The sequence below is a fragment of the Pseudophryne corroboree genome, chromosome 12 (genome assembly GCF_028390025.1).
Source record: "Pseudophryne corroboree isolate aPseCor3 chromosome 12, aPseCor3.hap2, whole genome shotgun sequence".
NCBI classification, from domain to species: domain Eukaryota; kingdom Metazoa; phylum Chordata; class Amphibia; order Anura; family Myobatrachidae; genus Pseudophryne; species Pseudophryne corroboree.
The window spans coordinates 117,122,659-117,145,881 of NC_086455.1; the positions used below are offsets into that span (position 1 = coordinate 117,122,659).

The 23,223-nt window shown below is 44.4% G+C and overlaps 1 protein-coding gene across 12 annotated transcripts in view; it reads right to left on the reverse strand.

The window, feature by feature from the left end:
* The window catches only part of MGA (MAX dimerization protein MGA), a 428,176-nt gene extending 405,943 nt beyond the window's left edge, over nucleotides 1-22,233 (reverse strand). For 5 of the 12 annotated variants that reach the window (XM_063947915.1, XM_063947916.1, XM_063947911.1 and 2 more), the window contains exons 1-3: nucleotides 21,928-22,232; nucleotides 10,500-11,601; nucleotides 7,023-7,824 (exon numbers count right to left, since the gene is read on the reverse strand). In XM_063947915.1, the coding sequence (XP_063803985.1) occupies nucleotides 7,023-7,824; nucleotides 10,500-11,542 (1,845 nt within the window). In that variant the 5' untranslated portion in view covers nucleotides 11,543-11,601; nucleotides 21,928-22,232. The other 7 variants (XM_063947913.1, XM_063947912.1, XM_063947917.1 and 4 more) reach the window with 7 other exon arrangements.
* Nucleotides 22,234-23,223: the final 990 nt, after the last annotated feature.

Consider the following 23,223-nt stretch of genomic DNA (forward strand, 5'->3'; position numbering starts at 1 on the left):
ACATTCTCTTTTTGATGGGAAGAACCAGGAAAAGTGGGCGGATGTCTCGCACCAAGCCGATCGGATCTGCAACCTCACAGTCTAATTTGCTCCATTATTTGGTACCTGATCACGACAATTGTTCTATTGCTGACTCTTCTCCTACTGATACCACTGATGATATGGCATCTTCACCTCAGAGTGGGTCAGATACATCTCCGGGACCCACTATGGCTGATGTCTTAAAACATCTTAGATCTCTCCCTACCGAAAAAGATCACCCTACAAAATCTGATTTTCTGGATCTGGAAAAGAGAATTGGTGCTACAGTCAAAGCGGAAATATCTGCGCTCCAGACTGATCTCTCAAATTACTCATCATGTATCCGACATGGAAGACCACCTCGGTGATTTGGATTCTTACCAGCAAAAACTTGGAGATACCGTCCTTACACATGCTCAAGAGCTCAGGGCGCTCCAGCGCCATATGGATGATCTGGACAATAGAGGGAGAAAAAACAATCTTAGGATACGTGGCATCCTTGAGGATATACAAGGGCCAGGCATCGTAGACGTGCTCACCAAGATTTTCAATTAAATTATTAGTGCAATACCAGACAATGTCATTCACCTTGATCGTGCGCACTGCGCGCTACGTCCGAAAGGCCTACCCTCTGAAGCTCCCAGAGATATTATTTGCCGCTTCCACTACTACCATGTCAAAGAGGATGTTCTGGAAAGTGCGAGGAAATTAGACGGAATTGAATTTAGCGGTTCCAAAATCCAGATCTTCCCTGACCTTTCCTGGAACACCCTTCAGCACAGACGGCTCCTCAAACCACTTACGGATGCCCTAAAACATAATATTAGCTTTCGCTGATGCTTCCCTTTGAGTATCCAAGCCTCTCATGATGGTCGTAATCTTAGTTTACAGTCTCCGGATGAGCTGGATCACTTTTGTTCTGCCCTTTCCATCGACAAGCAGTCCCTCCCAAAATGGACACAATTACATAGTAGGTTGGACCCTCCGACACCTCCTCCAGCGCGGACACCTTGGGTACCCGTCCGCAACAAAGGTCCGACTTCACCACACTCTCGCCCAGAGACCTCCGGTACCTGAAAGCAGTTGCTTTACCATGTGGAATTTTTTGATACCTTTCTCCGGTCTGTTCCAGGAATTACTTGCTAGGCCTGACACCATGCCGGCTGTTAACCTAAGTATGCCCTGGACTTGAGTTATGAGTGTGTTTATGATGTTCTAGACGATTAGGCTTTGCTATGCTGCCCTTGGTATACACTGTTTTTCTCCTTAATGCAATGCTGTTTTTGTATTGTTATTTTTACGGTTCACATACCATTTTCTGCTTGAGTGCTTACCCCCAGCAGGACATTTTGTATCACTCTTTGTATTATCTTTCTATTTGCAGGATTTAGTTAAAGTTATGCTACTAACTTGTTGCTATTCTAGATTTTGAGGCCCTGGGTGGCGGCCGTAGATGCCCCGCCCCAGTTGGGTCGGTCCGCATTTTTTATTGGTTCACGGGTGAACAAGTTTCCAATAGTGGACATTTTTTTTCTCCCTTTATTCTGATTCTTGATGTTTCTTGTATATTCTTTTGGATTCCACCCTTCTCTATTTTTTGTTTCTGAATCTCTTTTTCCCTTTTTTCTGCTCCCCTTCTCACGACTGACTGTCTATTGTGGTCCCTTTGTAGGGCCGATTCTCAATTTTTTGATGTATCCCCCAGTGGGTTCTCCTGCGCATCTCCCGCGCTCCCTCTCAGACTCATTATGGCCTCTTTAAATGCGAGAGCATTGATACTATGCTCTTACAATGTCAAAGGATTATCCCTGAAAAACGTTCTACTCTTCTGAGGGAACTCCACTCAGAGGGTTGACGTGGCTTTTGTGCAGGAGACTCATCTTAAGCAGAATGCTGCCCCTCCCCTTAGAAACCATAATTTCCCTCACCGGTTCTGTAGTGATAACCCTCTGGGTAAATCATTGGGTGTAGCCATACTCTTCTCTCGCCACCTGGTTATTTCAGAAACTTCCCACCATGTTTTAGTAGCTGGAAGATGCCAGGTTCTAAAGTGTAAGATTTTGAATCAAATATATACCCTGGTTAATGTTTAGTCACCCAATCAATCACAAAGGAAATTCATGACCAAGGTTATGCGACTCTTCGAGCCTTTGAGAGAGGGATGCTTAATATGAGGGGGAGATTTCAGCTGGACATTAGATCCCACATTTGATTGTTCTACTAGGCCCCTGCACTATTCCTCGAGGGACCATCGCAGGGTACATCAACTTCTACATGATAGTCAGCAGGTTGATCTATGGAGATTACACAATCCCACTGATAGGGACTACACCTTTTACTCTACCCCTCATGCTTCTTATTGTCGTCCTGATTTTTTCCTAGTCAACCATAAACAATTACAGTTTTTCACTAATAGCCATATAGGCCAGATTACTTGGTCGGATCACGCCCCCATATTTGCCTCTATTTGTCTCCCTACTATTCCTGGTCATGGAAATTTAATAAGACTTTACTCCATGATACATAACTTAAAGATGGGCTGCTCCAAACTATTACCGATTACATCTCCTTTAAATGACCTGCCTGACACGCCTGCGGTTATGATCTGGGAGGCACATAAATGCGTAATTAGGGATAAATGTATCCAACTGGGATCCCAGTTAAAGGAAAGAGGCTCAGCGACGGCTGCTTTGGATCCGAGTCAAATCTTTGGAGCTGTCTCAAAAAGCAGTCGCTTGATGGACAGGTGTTGCATAATCTCACTGAGGCGAGATTAGCCTTTAAAAAAACTTATTCAAAAGAAAACCAAATTTGAATTACAGAGATATCGCCACAAATGCTATCTATGGGGTGATAAACCTGGTTCTATGTTAGCGAAAGTTCTGAAATCTCAACGCCAAAGGTCTTATGTCCACTCAGTTTGAGACCCAGCGGGGCGTAGAGTCCATGCCTTTCCGCAAATAGCAGGAGCCTTTCAATCTTGCTTTACAGATCTCTATAACTTAAGAAATACCCAATTTCCACCTGATGTTCTTTCATCTGCGGAGGCAGTGAATGACAATCTTTCATCTGTAGACTATCCTCAGTTGTCAGGAGATGTGGAGTTTCTTGAACGACCCTTTGCTATAGAGGACTTGGAGTTGGCCCTACCAGCTACTCCTCTTGGGAAGAGTCCGAGCCCGGACGGCTTCCCAGTGAGCTATTATAAATCTTTCCGGTCATCTCTCATGCCACTGTTCTTGAAAACATTTAATGCAATAACTGTGCTCTAGTTATCGACCTATCTCCTTACTAATAACGATATTAAGCTCTATGCTAAAATGCTAGCTAATAGGTTAAATCAGCTCTTGCCGACTTTGATCCATGGGGACCAGGTGGGATTTGTGAGGGGAAGGGAGGCCAAGGATAACACCACAAAAATCATTGACCTTATCCATCACGCTGTCCGTAACAGCGAGACTATGATTCTTCTATCCACGGAGAAGGCCTTCGATAGGACTAACTGCCAGTTTACGGAAGGTCTCCTTCGCAGTTTAGGATTAGGGCCATATTGCTTGCATAGGATACTTGCTCTGTACCACAACCTTCTGCGCGAGTACGTGTCAATGGGGCTTTATCGGACCTATTTGCGATTCGGAATGGTACCCGTCAGGGATGCCCTTTATCTCCCCTTATTTTTGTTTTGTGTATGGAGGCGGTGGAAAGGGCGATCCGCGCAAACGGTAATATTAAAGGCCTGCAGCTTGGTGGCTCAAAATATAAGGTGGCTTTATTTGCTGATGATCTTCTGACCACTATAACTGCGCCAGTGACCTCTCTCCCTGCCCTTATGCACAAATTCAACAGATTTACTCATGTCTCTGATTTTAAAATAAACTATGCAAAATCTGTAGCAATTAATATTTCGGCGCCCCCCTCCATGGTAAATAGCCTTAAGGGCTCATTTCCTTTTCTCTGGCATCTGACCCAGCTAAAATATTTAGGGATTTTATTGTCCCCCAATACGGATTCCCTGTTCCCCCTTAATTTTCTTCCACTCTTGAAACAATTCAGGGTGGACTTTCAAAATTGGTCCCTATTGAAGCTAAGTTGGGTAGAATGAATGCAATCAAAATGAATAGTCTCCCTGAGGTCTTATACTTACTACAATCTCTACCAATTAATATACAGTCTTCCCTTTTTTAGGGACTTGCAGAGTATGGTGGGCCGATTTATCTGGGGATCACATGGACCCCGCATATCTCGAGCCACCCTAATTCGGAGCAGAGTTCGAGGCGGTCTTCAGCTCCCCTGCTTTCTAGCGTACTATCATGCTATCCACCTTGCTAGGATTGTCAAGATGTCCAGACCACACGTTGTGAAACATTGGCCGCTTATTGTAGACTACTCTGCTCCTGCTCCGACGGGTGTCCTCCCAGATGTCCTCGTAGTGTTCACTCTAGGCTGATTTAGCAGGGCGCCGAGCCCTGCCCGATTTTTTTAAAGTCAACATCCACCCTGCCCCTTTTGCGGCACCCTGCTAGAACAGCCGCCCTCTTCCTGCCCTCCCAGCATGTAAAGATGCCGTGCGCGTGCGCATGGCAGCCATTCACGTTATGGGAAAGAGCTGGGGGAAAGCCAAGCACCGATGGAGGTGCTGGGCACTCCCCCAACAGTGACGTCGATGGCCACCCACTAAAATGACGTTGGAAGGGCCACTCCCCAAAAATTTACATGGCCGCGCCCCCTTTTCAGGCGCGCACCAATGTGCCCCCGGAGTCCAGCGCCCTGCCCCATATTAATTCTAGAAGGAACACTATCCTTGTCTCGCTCACCCTACCCTGGGCCCTACACTTCAATGCTGGCAAAAATATAAGAATCAACCGGATTTTAAAATCGTGAATTTCTTTATCCACGCCCGTTTAATAACCCCGATTTCCCTCCAGGTATGCCCCCATTTAGATTGCCCTCTTGGTCGACTGCGGGTATCTCTCGCATCTGCCACTTAGTCACAAACTCTAGCATTTGTTCCTTTGAGGACCTCCAGCAGAAGTATGACCTTCCGGCTAATTCCTTTTGGTTTTATTTACATGTTAGGCACTTTATTTATTCTTTTGGGAACCACGCCTTGTCATATACTCCCACTAAATTTGAATCTTTGTACCTGGCTGCCAAACCTCCTAGACACTTAATCTCACAACTGTATCGTTTATGCCTCACTGATATGACTGCTGGTGACCAGCTGTCATATCAGTGGTCCTCCCGCTTATGTCTCGGTATGGCAAAGTGAGCTACATAGAGATTTGACAGAGGATCAGTGGACCTGTATTTTTACTCATACTTTTGCAACCTACTCTTCCCTCCAAGTGCTGGCTACTCAATAAAAACTTTTAGTCTGTTGGTATAGATGCCCTATACAGGTTCACCAGATGCACTCCAACATACCCTCTACCTGTTGGCGGTGTAACCAGGAATTGGGCACCCCTCTCCACATATGGTGGGGATGTCCGGTCCTGACAAGTTTATGGCTAAAGATACGTGATATATGTTCAAAAATGACTGGCCTTACACTACCCAACACGCCTGAGTTTTGGTTGTTTTACCTGATGGAGATGCCCATCTCAGTTTATAAAACCTCACTTCTTCGACATTTGAAGAGCGCTGCAAAAGCAATAATACCCTGTTATTGGAGAACAATCTCATGCCCTCCCATTTCTCGCTGGTTTCAGAGGCTTGACCATTATATGTTGATGGACGATCTGTCATCCTTTATGAAATCCCCCTCGTTAAATTCTATTGCTACTTGGAGTGACTGGTTGGCCTTTAAGAATGCACCCGATTAACAGGCCCATCTAGTCTCCTCCCCTATCTGATGTTCTGTAAACGTCATCATGAACTTCCCATTCCCCCTCTGTCTTATGTCTTTCTACTTTTATCTTTTCTATCTTTTATTGTTTTTATTTACCTTTATCAGTATTCTCTATATAGTTGTATTGATGATGTCTGATTATATTATGTTTTTACGCTGACAACTGTATCTATGCTTGTAGTTATGTTCAATGGAATATTGATTGATTTTGAGTTTATCTGTTTGCAGCCTTGACGGCTTTTGATTGTTTTTTCTATACTAATAAAAAAACAGATTGTACTAAATATTCTAAAACCGCTTAAAAAACAAAAACAAAAACAAAAAACTCTAAATACAAGTTGACATATATAAAATAGCTACCGATAATACAAAGATCTAAAATACTCAAAAGCATTTCAGATATAAGAGATACATTTGTACAAGTGGTGGAACATTTCTACCTATGCACACTTAATTTGGGCTTTTTTATCTGGCGTGACTGGCAACGGAATACAACAGTTGCAGAATCAAGAATCTTATTAAATAAACATTTATCGTTCTAGGATATAAAAATGTTTACTGGTCAACGAAGTACACATCTTTCCCCGGCAGTAAAGGCTGCATATTTTATAATCCTACAGATCTTTTAAAAAGTGTAGATGAAATGCCTACATATTATTTAGTGGAAAGTGTAGTCTGTCACTGAATCTAACTCCATTATTTGCTGATTAGGACTGTAATGCCATATTAGGAATCAGAGTAAATATATATTTGTTTGATAAGGAATACAACAAACTAGTTATGGCACTAATATACCAAATGCTTTGCTACACATTCCAATGTAAAACTTAAAACAAAAAAAAAAGTGATCCGATACTTGAGATGATTGGAGGAAAATTAATATTTAAATACATATTTGTTTTTTATAATGGACCCATGACCAAAAAAAAAAAAAAAAAAAAAAGATATACTAGATTCCCATAAATCTAAAAAAGCATGACACAATCTCTATAGCGAAACATGAGAAAGGGAGAAAAGAAAAAAAAGAGAAAAAAATACTTGTCCTACAGGAGAGCATAGTAAAATATATAGCAGGATACCATAGCCAATGGTTGGTTCTTTGATCTTAGACCAAAGACCAAGGCTACCGTGAACACTGTAAACTTTTTTTTACCTTTGAAGAAAAAGCAACAAATAGGACTCCGTCCACATCTTCGAGGTCTGGATTGAAATCTGGGCACAATCGTGGAGCTTCAATGGGACTGCCTTTTTTTGTTGGGCGTCCTACCTTAGAAACTTTAGGCTTGCGAGGTCTCCCTCTCTTTTTCACTATGGGCATCTCATTTCCAGGGGTTCCTGTTACTGAAGATTTATGTAGCAGGAAAGGGAGCTTCTGTTTTGGAAGATGGGGGGTGCTCAATGCAGTCTGTGGAGTTTCACACTTCACATTAACTTTGTATTTACATCTTTCACTCTTGCTTTTTTCTGAGAACTCTTCTTTAATATTGGAAATAATAGTTGGGCTTGGAGAAATGAGACACCTTTCTTCAGAGAGGGGGGTGTCACATACCCCTGTGCTTTGTGTTGCGCTGTCAGACAAGACAGGATCTTGCAAATCAGGAAGCTCCACAGCATTTTTGTCAGTGAGACAGGACTTCAGATATACCTTAGGCAGACTACTATTGCCTAGTTTTAACAGTTTTGCTTTTGCAACCCCAGAAGGGATGTTTTGAGATGAGCGCTTCCTGCCTCGGTGAGGTCCTGCCGTGAACCGTGCAAAGTGTCTCTCTAATATAGGATAGTCATCATCACTGTTTGAATACTCATCAGTTACTTCATCCTCTGATTCTTCTTGCTTAATTTGTAGTCTTTCTGTTGTTATAGTCTTATTGTAATCATAGTTATCCTCTGGTTCCTGTTTGATTTTAATATTAGGCTGTGCAGGTGGAGATGCCGTGCCAGAGCGCTCATCACACCTGTAACAAATAAGAATAACAGGTTACATATCACAGTCAGATTTCTATCTTCCTCTACAAACATGAACTTGTGTGATAGAATATTGCATATCCATTAGAATATTGCATATGTAATGGATAGAAGTCCTCTTAAGCGTAGGTGTAGCTAGAATGTCTAAAACGACACATATGGCTCTATTCAATTCTGCCCGGATTGAATAGCGCTGGCAGGGAGCTCCCGAAGCTATTCAATCAGCGCAATGCAAAGTCGAAGAATGGGCATTCTCTGTCTAAAGTGCCCACCGTGCTGCTGTTTTGTCGCGGACCTAAGTTTGTCGGATTTCTGCTCGCAGCCCCGGAGGGGTGCGAGAAGAACTTCTCTAGTCGGGGATGACAGGCGCTGAATTGAATAGCTCCGGGAGCTCTATCCCGGCGCTATTCAATCCACGCGTAATTGAATTTGAGCCCATAGTTTATACTGTACAGTATATAGTTGAACATTCATTGTTTTATATGTATACAGCTCACCTAGGCAAGGTGAGTTTGGATTTTGTCCGTCAGTGGTAACTCTTCCTGACAAGGAATGTCCACGCAAAGAAATTCTTCCTACAACAATCGTTTGCTTTTTACATATATATGAAGAATTGATAAATTGGCAGTATTTGCCATACCTTGATTAGGTAAGGTGTATACATTCAGAACTAAGAAGGATTACTTATATACAGTAGACCACAGGTTCTCAAACTCGGTCCTCAGGACCCCACACAGTGCATGTTTTGAGGTCTCCTCACAGAATCACAAGTGAAATAATCAGCTCCACCTGTGGACCTTTTACAATGTGTCAGTGAGTTATGAATACACCTGTGCACCTGCTGGGTTACCTGCAAAACATGCACTGTGTGGGGTCCTGAGGACCGAGTTTGAGAACCTGTGCAGTAGACAATATTTCTTCTTTGTCATTCATGTTACACTTATGTTAGATACCTTCTATCCATTCTATTTTTCGGGAGGCACTCGATATACCGGCTTTCGGGATCCCGGCGCTCAGCATACCGACAGCCAGTTTACTGACAACTATTCTCCCTTTTTGGGTGTCCACGACACCCCTGGAGGGAGAATAAATAGTGCGCTCGACCCGCTGTCGGCATTCCAGCGGTCAGGATCCTGGTGCCGGTATGCTGGGCGCCGGGATCCTGACAGCCAGCCAATCATAGTACACCTGTATTTCTTCTATCCACTGGGACTGCTCTACAACAGCAGTGGAGAGGTGCAGGTATTGCATTATATTTTATGTGTAGCCAGTTCTTGTTTTCACCGACTTGGAAATTTTCCTTTTCAGTACATTTGATTCCATTTGCAAAACACACAAAATTTCATACTGTCCCAATGACTTGTTGATTTTCAATGTGTTGTAAGTTATAAATGACTACGTGGGAGATTCAGTTAGCATTGGGGGAATGTAGCTCAAGTGCCCAGAGCTATTCCTATGCTTGTATCGCACCCGCCATTTAACAGAGGCTGTAGATCCAGTAAACTGCATCTCCTGGGTTAAGTGCCAGACGTGATGCTGTTACTAATTAACCCGGATTTCTGCTTGCACCCTTAGGAGAGAGCGAGCAGAAATCCGCTAATCGCGGGCTTATACAGCGTGCAACTGAATAGCTCCGGGTACTTAACCTATTAGGCTACATCCATAGGATTCTAATTGAGTCACCACTTAATTACTTAACAGTGTAAAAAATACTTCAATCTGTATCTCTGCAGGGGTATCAGAGTGGTCTGAATTAGAAATAGCACTACTTGAGCACACACAACTGTGCAGGGCTCTTGTAGAAACAGTGAACCTGCACGAGGAATGGAGATCAATAATAACACTTTGGGGTCAATTCTATTCAGCGACAGTTGAATAGCGCCGGGAGTTAGCTCCCGGCACTATTCAATACAGCGCCAAGTGACACCAATTGTCAGGAATTCTTCTTTCACCCCCGGGGGATGAGAGAGGAAATCCGACAAAAGTGCGGCCGGCGGAAGGCTGATTCTGTCGGAAATCAGCATCGCGTCGGGGAGTTAAGTCGGAGAATGCCCGACAAATCAACCTGTTAAGTCGGCGAGAACGGGCCTTCGCCGACTTAACATGAGTTGAATTGAATAGCGACGGGAGCTAACTCCCGGCGCTATTCAACTGTCGCTGAATAGAATTGACCCCTTTATAAGTCAAGTTCTTAATTCTCAGAGTAGCAGAAAACCTAGAGAATCTAAATTTACAAAGAAACATTGAATTGATATTTTACTTTTTGCTGGTTCCTTAGGAGGACTATCTACTGCACTATCAAATAAATATTAACATGTTCATTTAACTTTATATTGCAAGATAGTTTAAAATGAAATGATTGAATACTGAAAACGCAATGTAAGCTTTTCTTCCGAGTATTCCCTATTGCATTATAGCTCGTTATCACTAATCACAACAGAAGCACTTTACAAACAATGTTTGTGATTCTGTTTATGCAGTCAGAATTTGTGTACTGGGTCAAATAAAATAGTCATTTGCACTTTTTAGTCAAGAATTTGATGGGAAACACGATGTCTATACATTCATTTTGTAATGTTTCATTGTATTTGAATTTACACAACATAAGAAAATCTTGCTAACCGTTACATTTTATAGCAATCATGTTGAATTGAATCCACTATACCTGTCACGGTTATCTTCCTTTTGTTGTAAAATTTCTTTTATTCTGGACAGTGCATTTGTGGAATTTAGCACGTCATGCCCAGCATTGAAAACTTCATTCTCGGTATCACAGTCTGAATGCTCAGACATTCTGAATATTTCCCTCAACTTTTTGATACTTTCAGGATCGTCATTTTCTACATGTACTTTGCTGTCTGCAGAGCCTTGTTCTGAATCTTTGTGCTTAGACTCTTTAGGGAATCGTCCCAACACAGCTCCTTCCCGAAACCCTTTGGCAAAAGGGTTGCAATCAATTTTCAGTTGGGTAATCTGAAAATTCTGATATGCTGTGACTGCAATAAATTCTGTCTGTGGGAAAGTGAAGGTATGAACATCAGGACCGTTAAGTTGAATTACTTCAGTGGCCTTCTCAGCAGGTATCACATGTAGACGTGGCAAGTATCTGTGCATGGAGTGAAGAATGATGTGACCCTCTTGGTCCAAAATATTATTGGTCAACTTGAGTTTATAGAAAGAAATTGGCTGATGCATCCAAAATTGACCTGTAGATGGAGACTCTGGGTGAATAAATACCCTACCCAGAACGTGTGGTTCTGCTTTCCCTCCGGACTCCCACCACTTTCCATTCCACTTATACCGATGGGTGTCCAATGGAGTAATGTCCATAACAAGAATGTACTTCAGATAAGGATCCAAACCAGATATCCAATAGCGACAATAGGGAAACATCCGCCTTCCCTGCTTTGTTAAAACCATTTCAGTGCTACAGCGGTAAAATTCATTCCACATGTTATTATTGTCAAGGGTCACAGTAATTTCCTTAGAAACGCAATTGGCTGAGAGAAAGACATCAGATTTTGATTTGTCAGGTGTGACCGAGACAAATGGCGCAACAGAAGATACATCTCGGTTGGCTACAAGGATCCCTTCTTCTTTTGATCCATCACCCTGTGACTGGTGCAAGATGACAAAATAAGCAGGAGTATTTGATGGTGGTTTACTTCCACATTCTTGGTCACCTTTCGGTGTCTGATTTTTCTCCATGATGGTGAAACATACAAGTTTAAGCAGCAAGCTGCAGTTTATCTTGAAGATTCATTCCCCTAAAAATAAAAATGAACAAAATAAACAAACCGTGCCACAACCAGTGAGCCAATTTCAAAAAAAGCATTGCGAGTTATGATAGATTACAATAGCCAACTGACAAAGAACAAATTCTCACACATCCATCTCTAAAAGGCCCTACATACTTAAATATCTGTCCAATCTGGCTGTTGGAAAGAAAATCTGGCAATGTCTGGGAGCAAATGACAATCAACCATTTACTCCCAAACTCCAGAAAATGGACAAAAATGGTTGTTCAGATAAACTTTTTTTAATGAAACAAACTTAACCAATTTGTCTGAAAGTTCATTTTTGTCTGTTTTCCAGTGTTTGAGAGCAAATGGTCAATTGTCATTACATTACCAGATTTTTGTTCCAACCAGAAAGATTGGACAGAATCTTTAATGGGCCCTACACACTTGCCGATTACACTGAAAGATATGAACAATCTTGTTCATTAATGAACGACATGTTGGTCATCTCTTTCAGTGTGTATGCCCCAACAATGAACGATGCACGGCCCCAATCTTGTCCATATTAGCATGCAGGGCTATGGGGCCAGGTGACGTCAGCGCAATATGGCTGCCATGCCTGGTACCTTTGTGGGTAAGATGAATAATCAATGGATGCATATAATGTGTATCTAATGCTGTTTTATGGCATGGTTTCTCTAAAGCTAAAATGTCTGTATTATGTTCATGATCTATATGTAAAGCACCTTGATTCACTTCAGATAATAAAATTCTTATTTCGTCACTAGCTCTGTAGTATGGACTACATATAATTATGATCAAAAGTCTTCTCATCATTAACTATATCATACAAACACAGTGCTCTCCCCAGAAATATCTTGCCAGGCGGCATTACGTGACATGCATGGACGGAGGTAAGAAGAGCTGCGTGGCTGCATAGGAAACGGGAGGGGTGGTGGGAGGAAGAGTTGTGTGGCTGTGCGTAAAACAGCAAGGGTGGACAGACTGAACATTACCACAGCAGGTAAGCAGCAGTCCATCGTGCACCCTCCCTCACTCCCATCCAGCATCTCACTTACTGTTTGGCAGGCACATGAAAGGGGGAGACTGCCATGCTTGCCTCTAGTGATACGGTGGGCCTGGGGTTGAGGTGGAGGGTACGGCTGGCATCTTTCCAGCAGGGATGGCTCTTATAGGGTGAGGGAGTAGCCTGTGTCCTTCTCTTCTTCTTTTAGCAGGGGTAACTCTGAATAGTGAGCTGTGCTGTGACAGCCAATAAGTCGAACTGCACTGACATTTCCATCAGTGCTGCACAACTCTTGGCCATATCATTGCCAGACAGCAGGGAAATTAAGATGGGTGGATCGTCAGAGAAATATAGCATGGAGGGAACACTGATACAATCTCCTTCATGGGTGCACCTGTCACCATACGCTAAAACATGTGCAATTACCTAGCAACCAATATACCAATTCCTTCAACACATTTTAGCTTTTTAGAGCATTTTTAACTACGCACACCATTCGAGGATTAACATGAAGGTGATAGGATATTAAACCATATGCTGTTTGCAAATAACTTACAGTACTACAAACATGTGGGTCAATTCAACTAGGTGCCAGTTACCGTTTTCTTCGCAGATTTGCATTGCAAATTAAATTTGCCAATTAGAAACTCACACTGAACTAGACAGAGTAAAGTCATTTTTCCCCATTCGCACCTCACTGAGGGTGATAGAACAGAAAATCTATATTTCAAGATTAAAATTTCCGAACAACATGCAGAATCCCTTCATATCGCCCCCCCCCCCCCCCTCCCCCAAAATGACTAGGTAGACATTTGGAAAATCTCAAAATAGCTCAATTGGGCCAATAATTACATGTAATTTTTAGGAGTAAACAAATTAGATGGCTTCACATTACCCCAAAATCAACTTTGACATTAGATTAAGCACCCCAAGTTTATTGAAAGCATTTACTTAAGCCAAAAAAATTGTTTTGGATATTTATTTTTTTCTTTAAAATGACTGCAAGTTACCCCAAAAGCACTTTTTAAATTTTTGCATTTTTTGTTTAATTCCTTTGTAAATTCATAAGCTTTTTACATTCTTATATTTTTTTTGTAGCACAAATCAGCCACAAAGGTGTCTATTTTCCTTTTGCCCACCAACATTCTTCGGGATCTGGTCTGAAGATCGACAGTGTCTAGGTCGACAATGTTTAGGTCGACAGGGTTTCTAGGTCAACAGGTCAAAAGATCGACATGAGTTTTTTTTCACATTTTTTTTTCCTTTTTTTTTGAACTTTGTCATACTTAACGATCCACGTGGACAACGATTGCCCGAAGCATGGCGAGTGAAGCTAGCCATGCGAGGGGACCCAGTGCACTAATTGGGCTTCCCGGGCACTGTACGGAGAAAACGACACAAAAAAAACATGAAAAACTCATGTCGACCTTTTGACCTGTCGACCTAAAAACCCTGTCGACCTAGTGACTGTCAACCTAAACATTGTCGACCTAGACACTGTCGATCTAATGAGCCACACCCCATACTTCTATATGATCCTGCAAACGGAAAATGTCACTTCTCTGCTTAAAGTGGGAACATTTTAGTTTATTACAATAATGTAAATCCTATTGATGTTTTTGTTTTACCCTAGTAAACTCAAGTGTCAAGAACTGTTTAAAAAAGTCAACATTTTTTTTTCCCAGTAAAAGTATCAAAAATGGACATGTAGATAACAAAAGCACCTTGTAAACAAAACAGCACATGAACTCCATCCAGTATAACCAACCCCCTCAAAAAAAGTACTTCTCACACTGATGATGTGCTTCTAATATACGCAACTGTGGCACCAGTTTTACAGAAATGTCATAATATATACTATAGAGAGCGGATCTGTGTAAGAAGGACCAAGACTAGGGGTAAATAAAAAGTAAATATACTGCAGTGTAGGTAGGGTACTGTAGCTCTCTATGTAAATAACGTGATGTGCATATGACTGGCACCTGCACGGCAGCATATTCCGCATTATTAGCCATACAGCGCATTTCCCCATCATCCCCGACATAAAACATATTTCTCCGCATTGCTGTAACACGACACAGTCTGAGGCAACATACATGTAACTACCGAGCGCGTCCCTCCCTCACACTTCCCACAGCAGCAGGCACCGAGCACAGGAGGCGTCTCCGCGGCTACACACATCACACTCGGTGCATGAGCTGCAGGGTAACACGACGGCGACGTGAGCTCAGCAAGGAGCCGCTCCCTGCACAGCCCGGAGTCCGCAGGATCGCAGCTGAGAGGCCCGTCTGGCTGGCTGGCTGGCTGGGGGCAGCACTTACACGGCAGCTTCTGGATACATCTACGGATCTTTCCCTCCAATCGCACAGCCCGACCGGAAGTCAGCAGCCGCAGCGGGGTGCGCGCAGGGAGAGGGGGCATGTGCTGCTGCTGCTGCTCCCGGCATACACACCGAGTCTTCTTTCAAGTTTTTTTTGTTTATATGTAAGTTTCTATGCAGCATTATTTTTTTCTACAGCACCGAGAACAGGAGCCGCACATGCGCAGTAACAGAGTGACATCATCCACCAGGCAAGGAGAGCGCAAGGCTCCAATCACGTGCCGCTCACAGGAGTATGAAGCGGAGGGGAGGAGCCTCTGGTGGATCACCTGACCTTGCTTTCACGCATAACACCTATCATCCAACATCCCATGTGCCATAACAATAAATTATCACCCACATCCCACCCATTATCTCATGTCCTATCGCCTCATGTCACATTGCCACCCATCATGGTCATCTCATGTCTTATCGCATCACTACACCACTCATAAGGGCAGATGTATTAAGCCTGGTGAAGTGATTAAGTGGAAGGTGATAACGCACCAGCCAGTCAGCTCCTAACTGTCATTTTTCAAACCCAGCCTGGAACATGGAAGTCAGAAGCTGATTGGCTGGTGCGTTATCACCTTCCACTTTATCACTTCACCAGGCTTCATAAATCTGCCCTATAATTCCATGTCTCCTCGTCAACCAATCATCCCATGTCCTATCACCACTTAACTCATATCCTGTCACATAGCCACTCCACCCATCATTCCATGTCTCATGACCAATCATCCCATGTCCTATCACCCAATGTCATACTCACATCACCCATTATCATGTCACATCAACCATCTCATGTCACAACATGACCCATCATCTCATCACTACACCACCCAGAACCCCCCCCCCCCCCCCATTATCCCATGATACATCACATCACCATACCACCCATAATCCCAGGTCACATCATCACTACACCACCCATAATAATCTGATGCCGCATTATCACACCAACTGTAATCCCATCATCCCATGCCACATCCTCACACAATGTCACATCATCACCACACCACCCATATATCACGTCACATCATCACATCTTTCATCTCACTTCATACTACCTATAGCCCAATGCCACATCTATTATATCATACACAGTAATCACACTTTTCATTAATACCCCTTTCAGACAGAAAATGAAATTACCGGGTGAAGCAGTTCCACCTGGTAATTTCATGAAACACACGGGTCCTTTTTCTGTGTGAAAGGGCCAACCCGTGTTGTAATTCCCGGGACTTCGACCCTGGAATTTACCAGGGTTGGAGACATGGGAATTATGACACGGGTTGACCCTTTCACACAGACAAAATACCCGTGTTGATCTGAAAATTACCGGGTCAAAATTCTCGACCTGGTAATTTGCATGTCTGTGTGAAAGGGGGGTCAGGCAGGTCCCAGCAAAACGACCCGGCACTGAAATGATGGGTAATTGCCGGGACTTTCAGACATTTCTGTCTAAAAGGGGTATTAGTTTAATAATACATCATCCCATGCCATATCACACACCATGGGGTCGATTCAATTCGGCAATTTATGAATAGCGCCGGGAATTAGCTCCCGACGCTATTCAATTCAGCTCCAGTTAAGTCGGCGAAGGCCCGTTCTCGCCGACTAAACAGGTTGAATTGTTGGGAGAACGGGCATTCTCTGACTTAACTCCCCGGCGCGAAGCTGATTCCCGACAGAATTAGCCTTGCGCCGGCCGCGAGGCAGCACTTTTGTCGGGTTTCTTCTCTCATCCCCCGGGGATGAGAGAAGAATTCCCGACAATTGCGGGTAACTAGCAGCTGAATTGAATAGCGTCGGGAGCTAATTCCCGGCGCTATTCATAAGTTGCCGAATTGAATCGACCCTAATGTCCACTACAATTATCATGACATGAGAATACAGGAGTTGTGGTGTATGATGTGACATGGGATATCACACAGCACACTTATCCATTGTTATCAAATAGACACTAATTTCATTTCATATTTATCACCACCTATCAATTTCATCCTTGCCATATCTCACACACAACACTACCTCTCAATACCATGCCGAATCATGTACCATGAAACCTATCATCTCATCATCACACACACCACATACTATCCCATGTTAAACAACACTACACCTATTTACCCATTTAATATCACACACCAATTGACGTCACACCTCACTTTATTCCACGTCATACAGCACACAACTGTTACATTTATTTTCCAGTGTCTCAATACACAGTGGGCTCGTTTTATCCCTTGGCATACACCATCACCTTTCATTCCACGTTATATCACACATGCACAATGGGCCTAATTCAGACCTGATCGTAGCCCTGCAAAATTTTGCAGGGCTATGATCAGGTACACTGACATGCGGGGGAACCGTCCAGCACAGGGCTAGTCCACCCCGCATGTCAGTCCCTGCCCCGTTGCAGAAGTACAAAAGCATTGCACAGCGGCGATGCTTTTGCACTTCAGGAGTAGCTCCTGGCCAGCAAAGCTTTTGCGTGCTGGCTGGGATTTACTCGTAGCAGCGGCTGCGTGTGACATCACGCAGCCACTGCGGCCCGCATGGTCCAGTCACGCCTGCGTTGGCCAGACTGCGCCCACAAAATGGCGGCCAAATACCGCTGTGCCGCCCAGCGACCACCTCTGTGTCAATCAGGCAGAGGCAATCGCTAGGCAACGACAGCAGTCAGCTGTCAGCCATGCGCCGGCGCACTGCGGTGCATGCGCACTTCTGACCTGATCACTGCGCTGCAATGAACGGCAGCATGCGATCAGGTCAGAATGACCCCCAATGTCTGTGTACAAGTATAACAAAGGGGGCAATTCCCCAGGGTCCATACCCCACCCTCCATCCGAGCATGTATTCCAATTACAGCAATGGGACACAGTCAGAAAGTCATGACTAATATTCAGGTGTTGGGGAGAGAGTCTGATTTGTATTCCATCGACAAACATACAGGGGTATATTCAATTAGAGTCGGAAACCACCATCAAGACGGCAGTTTCGGAAGGGGTTCAGACCTATTCAATCCGACCTCATTTTTTCCTACAAGTCGGGAAATCCAATTTGTCAGAAAGCACGTGGATCGGCGGAATAGCCGCGATCCGCATGCTTCTGTCGGAAACAGTGCCAAATACGACAGGTTTGGCCCCGTTTCCGACAATCTCAATCCGACTTTTAAAAAAGTTAAGAGTGAGATGAGGGACCTGAGAGGAGGAGACAGGGAGAGCAGCGGGGAGACGGGGAAGAGCAGCGTCTACAGCACAGCAGGAGGATGGGCCACCGCCCCCGCTCACTGCAGCGTCCGCCCGACTCCAGCAAGCGAGGTCCCACTTGCTGGAGCCTGGTGGACGCTGCCGTGAGGTCTGGCGGCGGTGCCCCACCCTCCTGCTACGGCACTACACTGCTGTAGCCGCTGCTCTCCCCGTCTCCTCCTCTCAGGTCCCTCATCTCAATCCGACTTTTATTAAAGTCGGATTGAGATGGTCAGCTACGGACGAATCCTGTCAGATTTGGCCGTTCATTGAAAAGCCCTTGTTGGGTCCATTCCGACAAATGCATATCGGAATGGATCAGATTTTAATTGAATATACCCCATAGTCTGCTTGGCATTACTTTCCAAGGTGTTGATTTGAAAATTCTATGTATCTAAAACTCTGTCAAGGTGTAAACCATGAGGCTGTAATGCCAGTTATTACACTTTTAGTAAGTATTAGGATTTGGATAAGAATATGGGCACAAATTGTAAGTCGTCTTTCCAAAACCTCCTACAGAACCTTCACCAGTACAATATGTAATAATAGCATAATACAACTAGAAACATCAGATGCTTACTCTGGAAGAAGGGGTACATTCCACAGTCTTTAAAAAAAAAAAAATCACAGCCAACTTACCCCCTCTGGAAATGCCATTCTAATGCCAACAACACTGGCAGTAAAAGGACTAGGATGGCAGATAAGGATCATTAGAAGACAAGTTGATAAATGTGGAGTGAATATGACCGCTACTCCCTCTTAGCATGGTAGTTTTCATGCCACACTAATACCCCTTTCACACCGCAGCTTATACCCGGTATTTTGCCGTTTTAACTGGCTTCCTAAACGGGTCAAGCTGCGATGTGAAAGGGTCCCCTTCAATTTACCGTTTTCAAAATACCTGTATTTTGAAACGGTAAAAAAGAAGGGTCCTACCCGTTTCAGTCCCATTTCACTGTGCAGTGTGAAAGGGTCTGAAACGGTATTTGCAAGCCCCAGCAGGTCATAGGCTGTCTCCATGTGTGATGTCAGCAGCCACAACCAGGAAACAGCTTGGAAAACACAGGAGACACATGTGAGAGTGGCTTTATAAGCGTTTAGACTGCAAAGCCATTATAAAATGTCTAATTGGAGTGATGAAGAGGTGAGGGAGCTGCTTTAGGATCAGAGGGGATGAGGAAATCTGCTGCCAAATTACTGGGACAGTCAAGGATGCACTCATATCTAAAAACATAGCACAAATGCTTCAAGCTGCTGGGTTCCATCGTACGACTATCCAAATTATTAATAATGAATTAATTAATAATTATTAATAATGTGTGGGCCAGAAAAGTCCATTTATAATGACAACCACTGTTTTCTATGGGTGAAACGGGTTCAGTGTGAAAGGTACCAAAACGGTAATGAAATGGTAATTTACTGGTTACAACATGAGATGTGAAAGGGGTTTAACTGCTCAGACCCGTTTTAAGAACCGTTTCAAATACCATTTCAAAAGCAGGTTTTGCGATGTGAAAGCAGCATTAAACAGTCCAATGGTAGTAAAAATGACAACAGCTAGTCCAATGCCAACTACAGTGGAGTGCTATGGGGTTTTTTTTTTTTTTTTTTTAAAGATGACAAGTCATTTTCCCTAACAAGGCATTACCTTCACTAAGCACACATATGGTGGCATCCCATCCTCAACACAGATACAACCATGTCAGCAACAGTGGATTGAATTGGTGAAACAATTCATACAATTAGTTAATAGTTGCTAATATTACACTACCAACTAGTAAATGGTGGTCATGCAGGTCCCCTCCGCCATCATGAGCTCTGAAGACTGCGCACGCAGTTGTTTGTCCCGGTGTGAATTACTGGGTCAACCAGAATTAGGTAAACAGTCAATAGGTTGACCCCATATGGTGGACATGCAACATTTCGGCATAGTTAAAAGGTTGACAGGCTCAAAGGGTTGCCTTTTTTTGGGCAGTGTAATTTTCTATGTCAAACCACGTGACCCCAATTAGTGTACCGCTCGAACTTGCCACGCTTTGGGCAAGGTTACTATTCCAAATCGTAGTCGGCGTGGATGCTAAATGATTAAAGCACTGAAAAAAAATTCAAAACTTGTGATGACCATTGTCATGTCAACCATTTGAACTTTTCACCATGTCAACCTCTTGTACCCGTCGACCTATTAACTGTTCGCCTATCATCCGGATCCCATTTGTCCTGAAGAACTGCCTTGCTGTACTACTAGACCTATTAGCACCCATAAATGATTGATGGTGGTGGTGGTGGCATGTTAGCAGGAAAGTCATTTATTTTGTTATCTGCAGATTTAAATATGTTCTGTTCTGAAACATAAACCACCCATAGTGAAAAATGTACTTCTCACCCCATAGAGAAACAGAGGGAAACTCCTGCTGCCGGGAACACTAAGTGCTGGATGTGTGCAGCCAAGCATTGTGGTGACCATCGCAGCACACCACCTACATTACTAAATTGCCCGTCATGGGTTTGGGGTGTGGATCATAGGGTTGACCACACTTAGGTCGACAGTGTCTGGGTCAACCTCTAGGGCAACATGGTCTGCAGGTCAACATGTACAAGGTCGACAGGACTTTTTTTTATTTTTTTGGTGTAGTTTCTCCATAGTGACCGGGAACCCCAATTAGTGCACGGTGTCCCCTCGCAGCGGGCAAGGTGCCTCGCACCACTACCGCAGCGCTCGGCACAGATTACTGTTCCCAAGTGTAGTTCACATGGCTCGTAAAGCATTGAAAAGCTTAAAAAAAAAAAAAGTGAAAAACACGTCAACCATTAGTGGTCGTCCTAGAGACCGGATACCACGGGTATATACTTCATAATTACGGGAAATCCTTTTTTTTTTTTTTTTTTCCGAGCGCAAGTCATTTGCCTTTCCTCTGTGGCTCAGTTTTCCAAGCCATGCGCTTTCATTAGAGCAGCACTGCTGTGCACAGTAATACATGTGGCGTGCTTAGAACATACCATAGCTGCACACCTACAGTATATACCATGCCAACCACTATAGCACGCACCCAGGGGCAGCAGCAGAGAACAAGCTCTCTGCTGCACACCATGGGGGATGGGTCACATAGACCGCCGCATCGCACACCAGTCCTCTAGGTCGGACAGAGAAAAAGATGGGGACAGCGCCTGCGCGTCACGTGGCAGGGCACACATCCAGCGGCGCCACGTGACCCGCCGGCCACACCCATCAGCACGCAGCCCGCATGCTTCCAGCGGCCATTTCTTTTCTGTCACAGCTTTCCCCTCGACAATAAAACATCATTCCATTGTCCGGGGAGGCCACACATACCAGTGGTGTCGGTCCTCCGGTAAAATGACGGCCGAATAACGCCCGCTAACGCCTGGCTGCTGTATCGCCTTACCCAGCGTCCGGCCAATCAGACGCGTAGCAAGTCGCGCCAAACTACACGATGCTAGACGAGCGGTCATTGGCGAGCGGGCATCATGTGATCCGCAACACTTTCCATCTCGCCTTGCTGGGTGATAAACAAAACACCTAGCGGGGAGGGAGGCGTGCAGGCCGCACACCCAGGCGCCGCAGCTTCTGTCACTCCCCAGCCCCTGTCTCCGTGCTGAACGGTCCGCTGCACAGGCACCCAATAGGCTAACGCAGGAGCTGGACGCAGCACTAGAAGGTGGATGAGGCACATAATGTAGACACTGCTCCGTACCTGTCCCAGCGTGGGGCTGTTTTCCCGCGCACTCCGCGCACGTTTCCCCTCCTCTAGTGGCGCTCCACGCGCCCCCACACCGCTCAGCTGACTGTGGCGAAGGTGCCAGTTTGGTGGTGGATTGGGCGAGAAGGCGTCACGTGATGGACTCCGTGGCCCCGCCCACCGCTGGCATGTCGCTTGCACGCAGCATGAAATGGTGTCGGTGCAGCTGCTGATCGTAGGCGAGGTCACCCAGAGCCGCCGGTCCGCGCCTTAACTGATCAGCGGGCTGAATGAACGCCCGTCACCCGGACCGATCCGGCCCTCGGCATGAGCAGAGGAAGCTTAATACAGGGCGACTAAAAACTTCACATGAAAGAGGCTCCTGTAGGAGATAAATTGTAATACTCTGCGATCTGAATGGTTGCAAGGTCTGACAGACCAGGTGATAAATCTGGGCATAGACGCTGCACGTACAGCAGGAGCAAACATTTCAAAGTAATTGAAGGCCGTTGTTGATCTATAGATCCATGCTGGTTAAGAGGGGGAAAAAAATTAAGAGGTCAAGTGGAGGCGTTGCCTATAGCAACCTATCTGCTCATACTTGCCAACCTGACCCTCTCCATGAGGGAGAAAATGCTCTTCTCCTGGACTTTCCTGGTAATGTATGATTGCCATCACCTGTGGTGAGCTAGTTAATTGATAAGAAAGGTGTTTCACCACAGGTGATGGCAATCATACATTACAGATGCCACCTGCTGCATTAGTATATGCTCTCAGATCCGCTGCTACCGAAGACGTAGCACTGAGCTGTACTGCATCCACCTCTGAATCAGGTCCATAAGCAAGTGAGTGGGTGAAATATATCCAGATGGGAGTGACAAAATGGAGAACTCTTAGAATATCCTTATGAGTCATGCATGGTTGATGCAAAAAATAAAGCTTACACAGTAAGGGAAAAGTAAAGTGAAAGTTGGGTTTCTAAAGCGCAGGTTAAATAATAATTGGGGATTTCTAAAAGAGCCATATATTGCAGGGTAGCAGATGAAGTAAAGCTAGTTCTCTGCTTGACAAGGTAGATAATGCTTATAATTTTAAATATTCATTAAATAACATACTTTCTCATACGTCCTAGAGGATGCTGGGGACGCTTCAAGAACCATGGGGTATAGACGGGATCTGCAGGAGACATGGGCACTTTAAGACTTTGAATGGGTGTGAACTGGCTCCTCCCTCTATGCCCCTCCTCCAGACTCCAGTTAGATTCTGTGCCCAGTGAGACTGGATGCACACTGAGGAGCTCTCCTGAGTTTC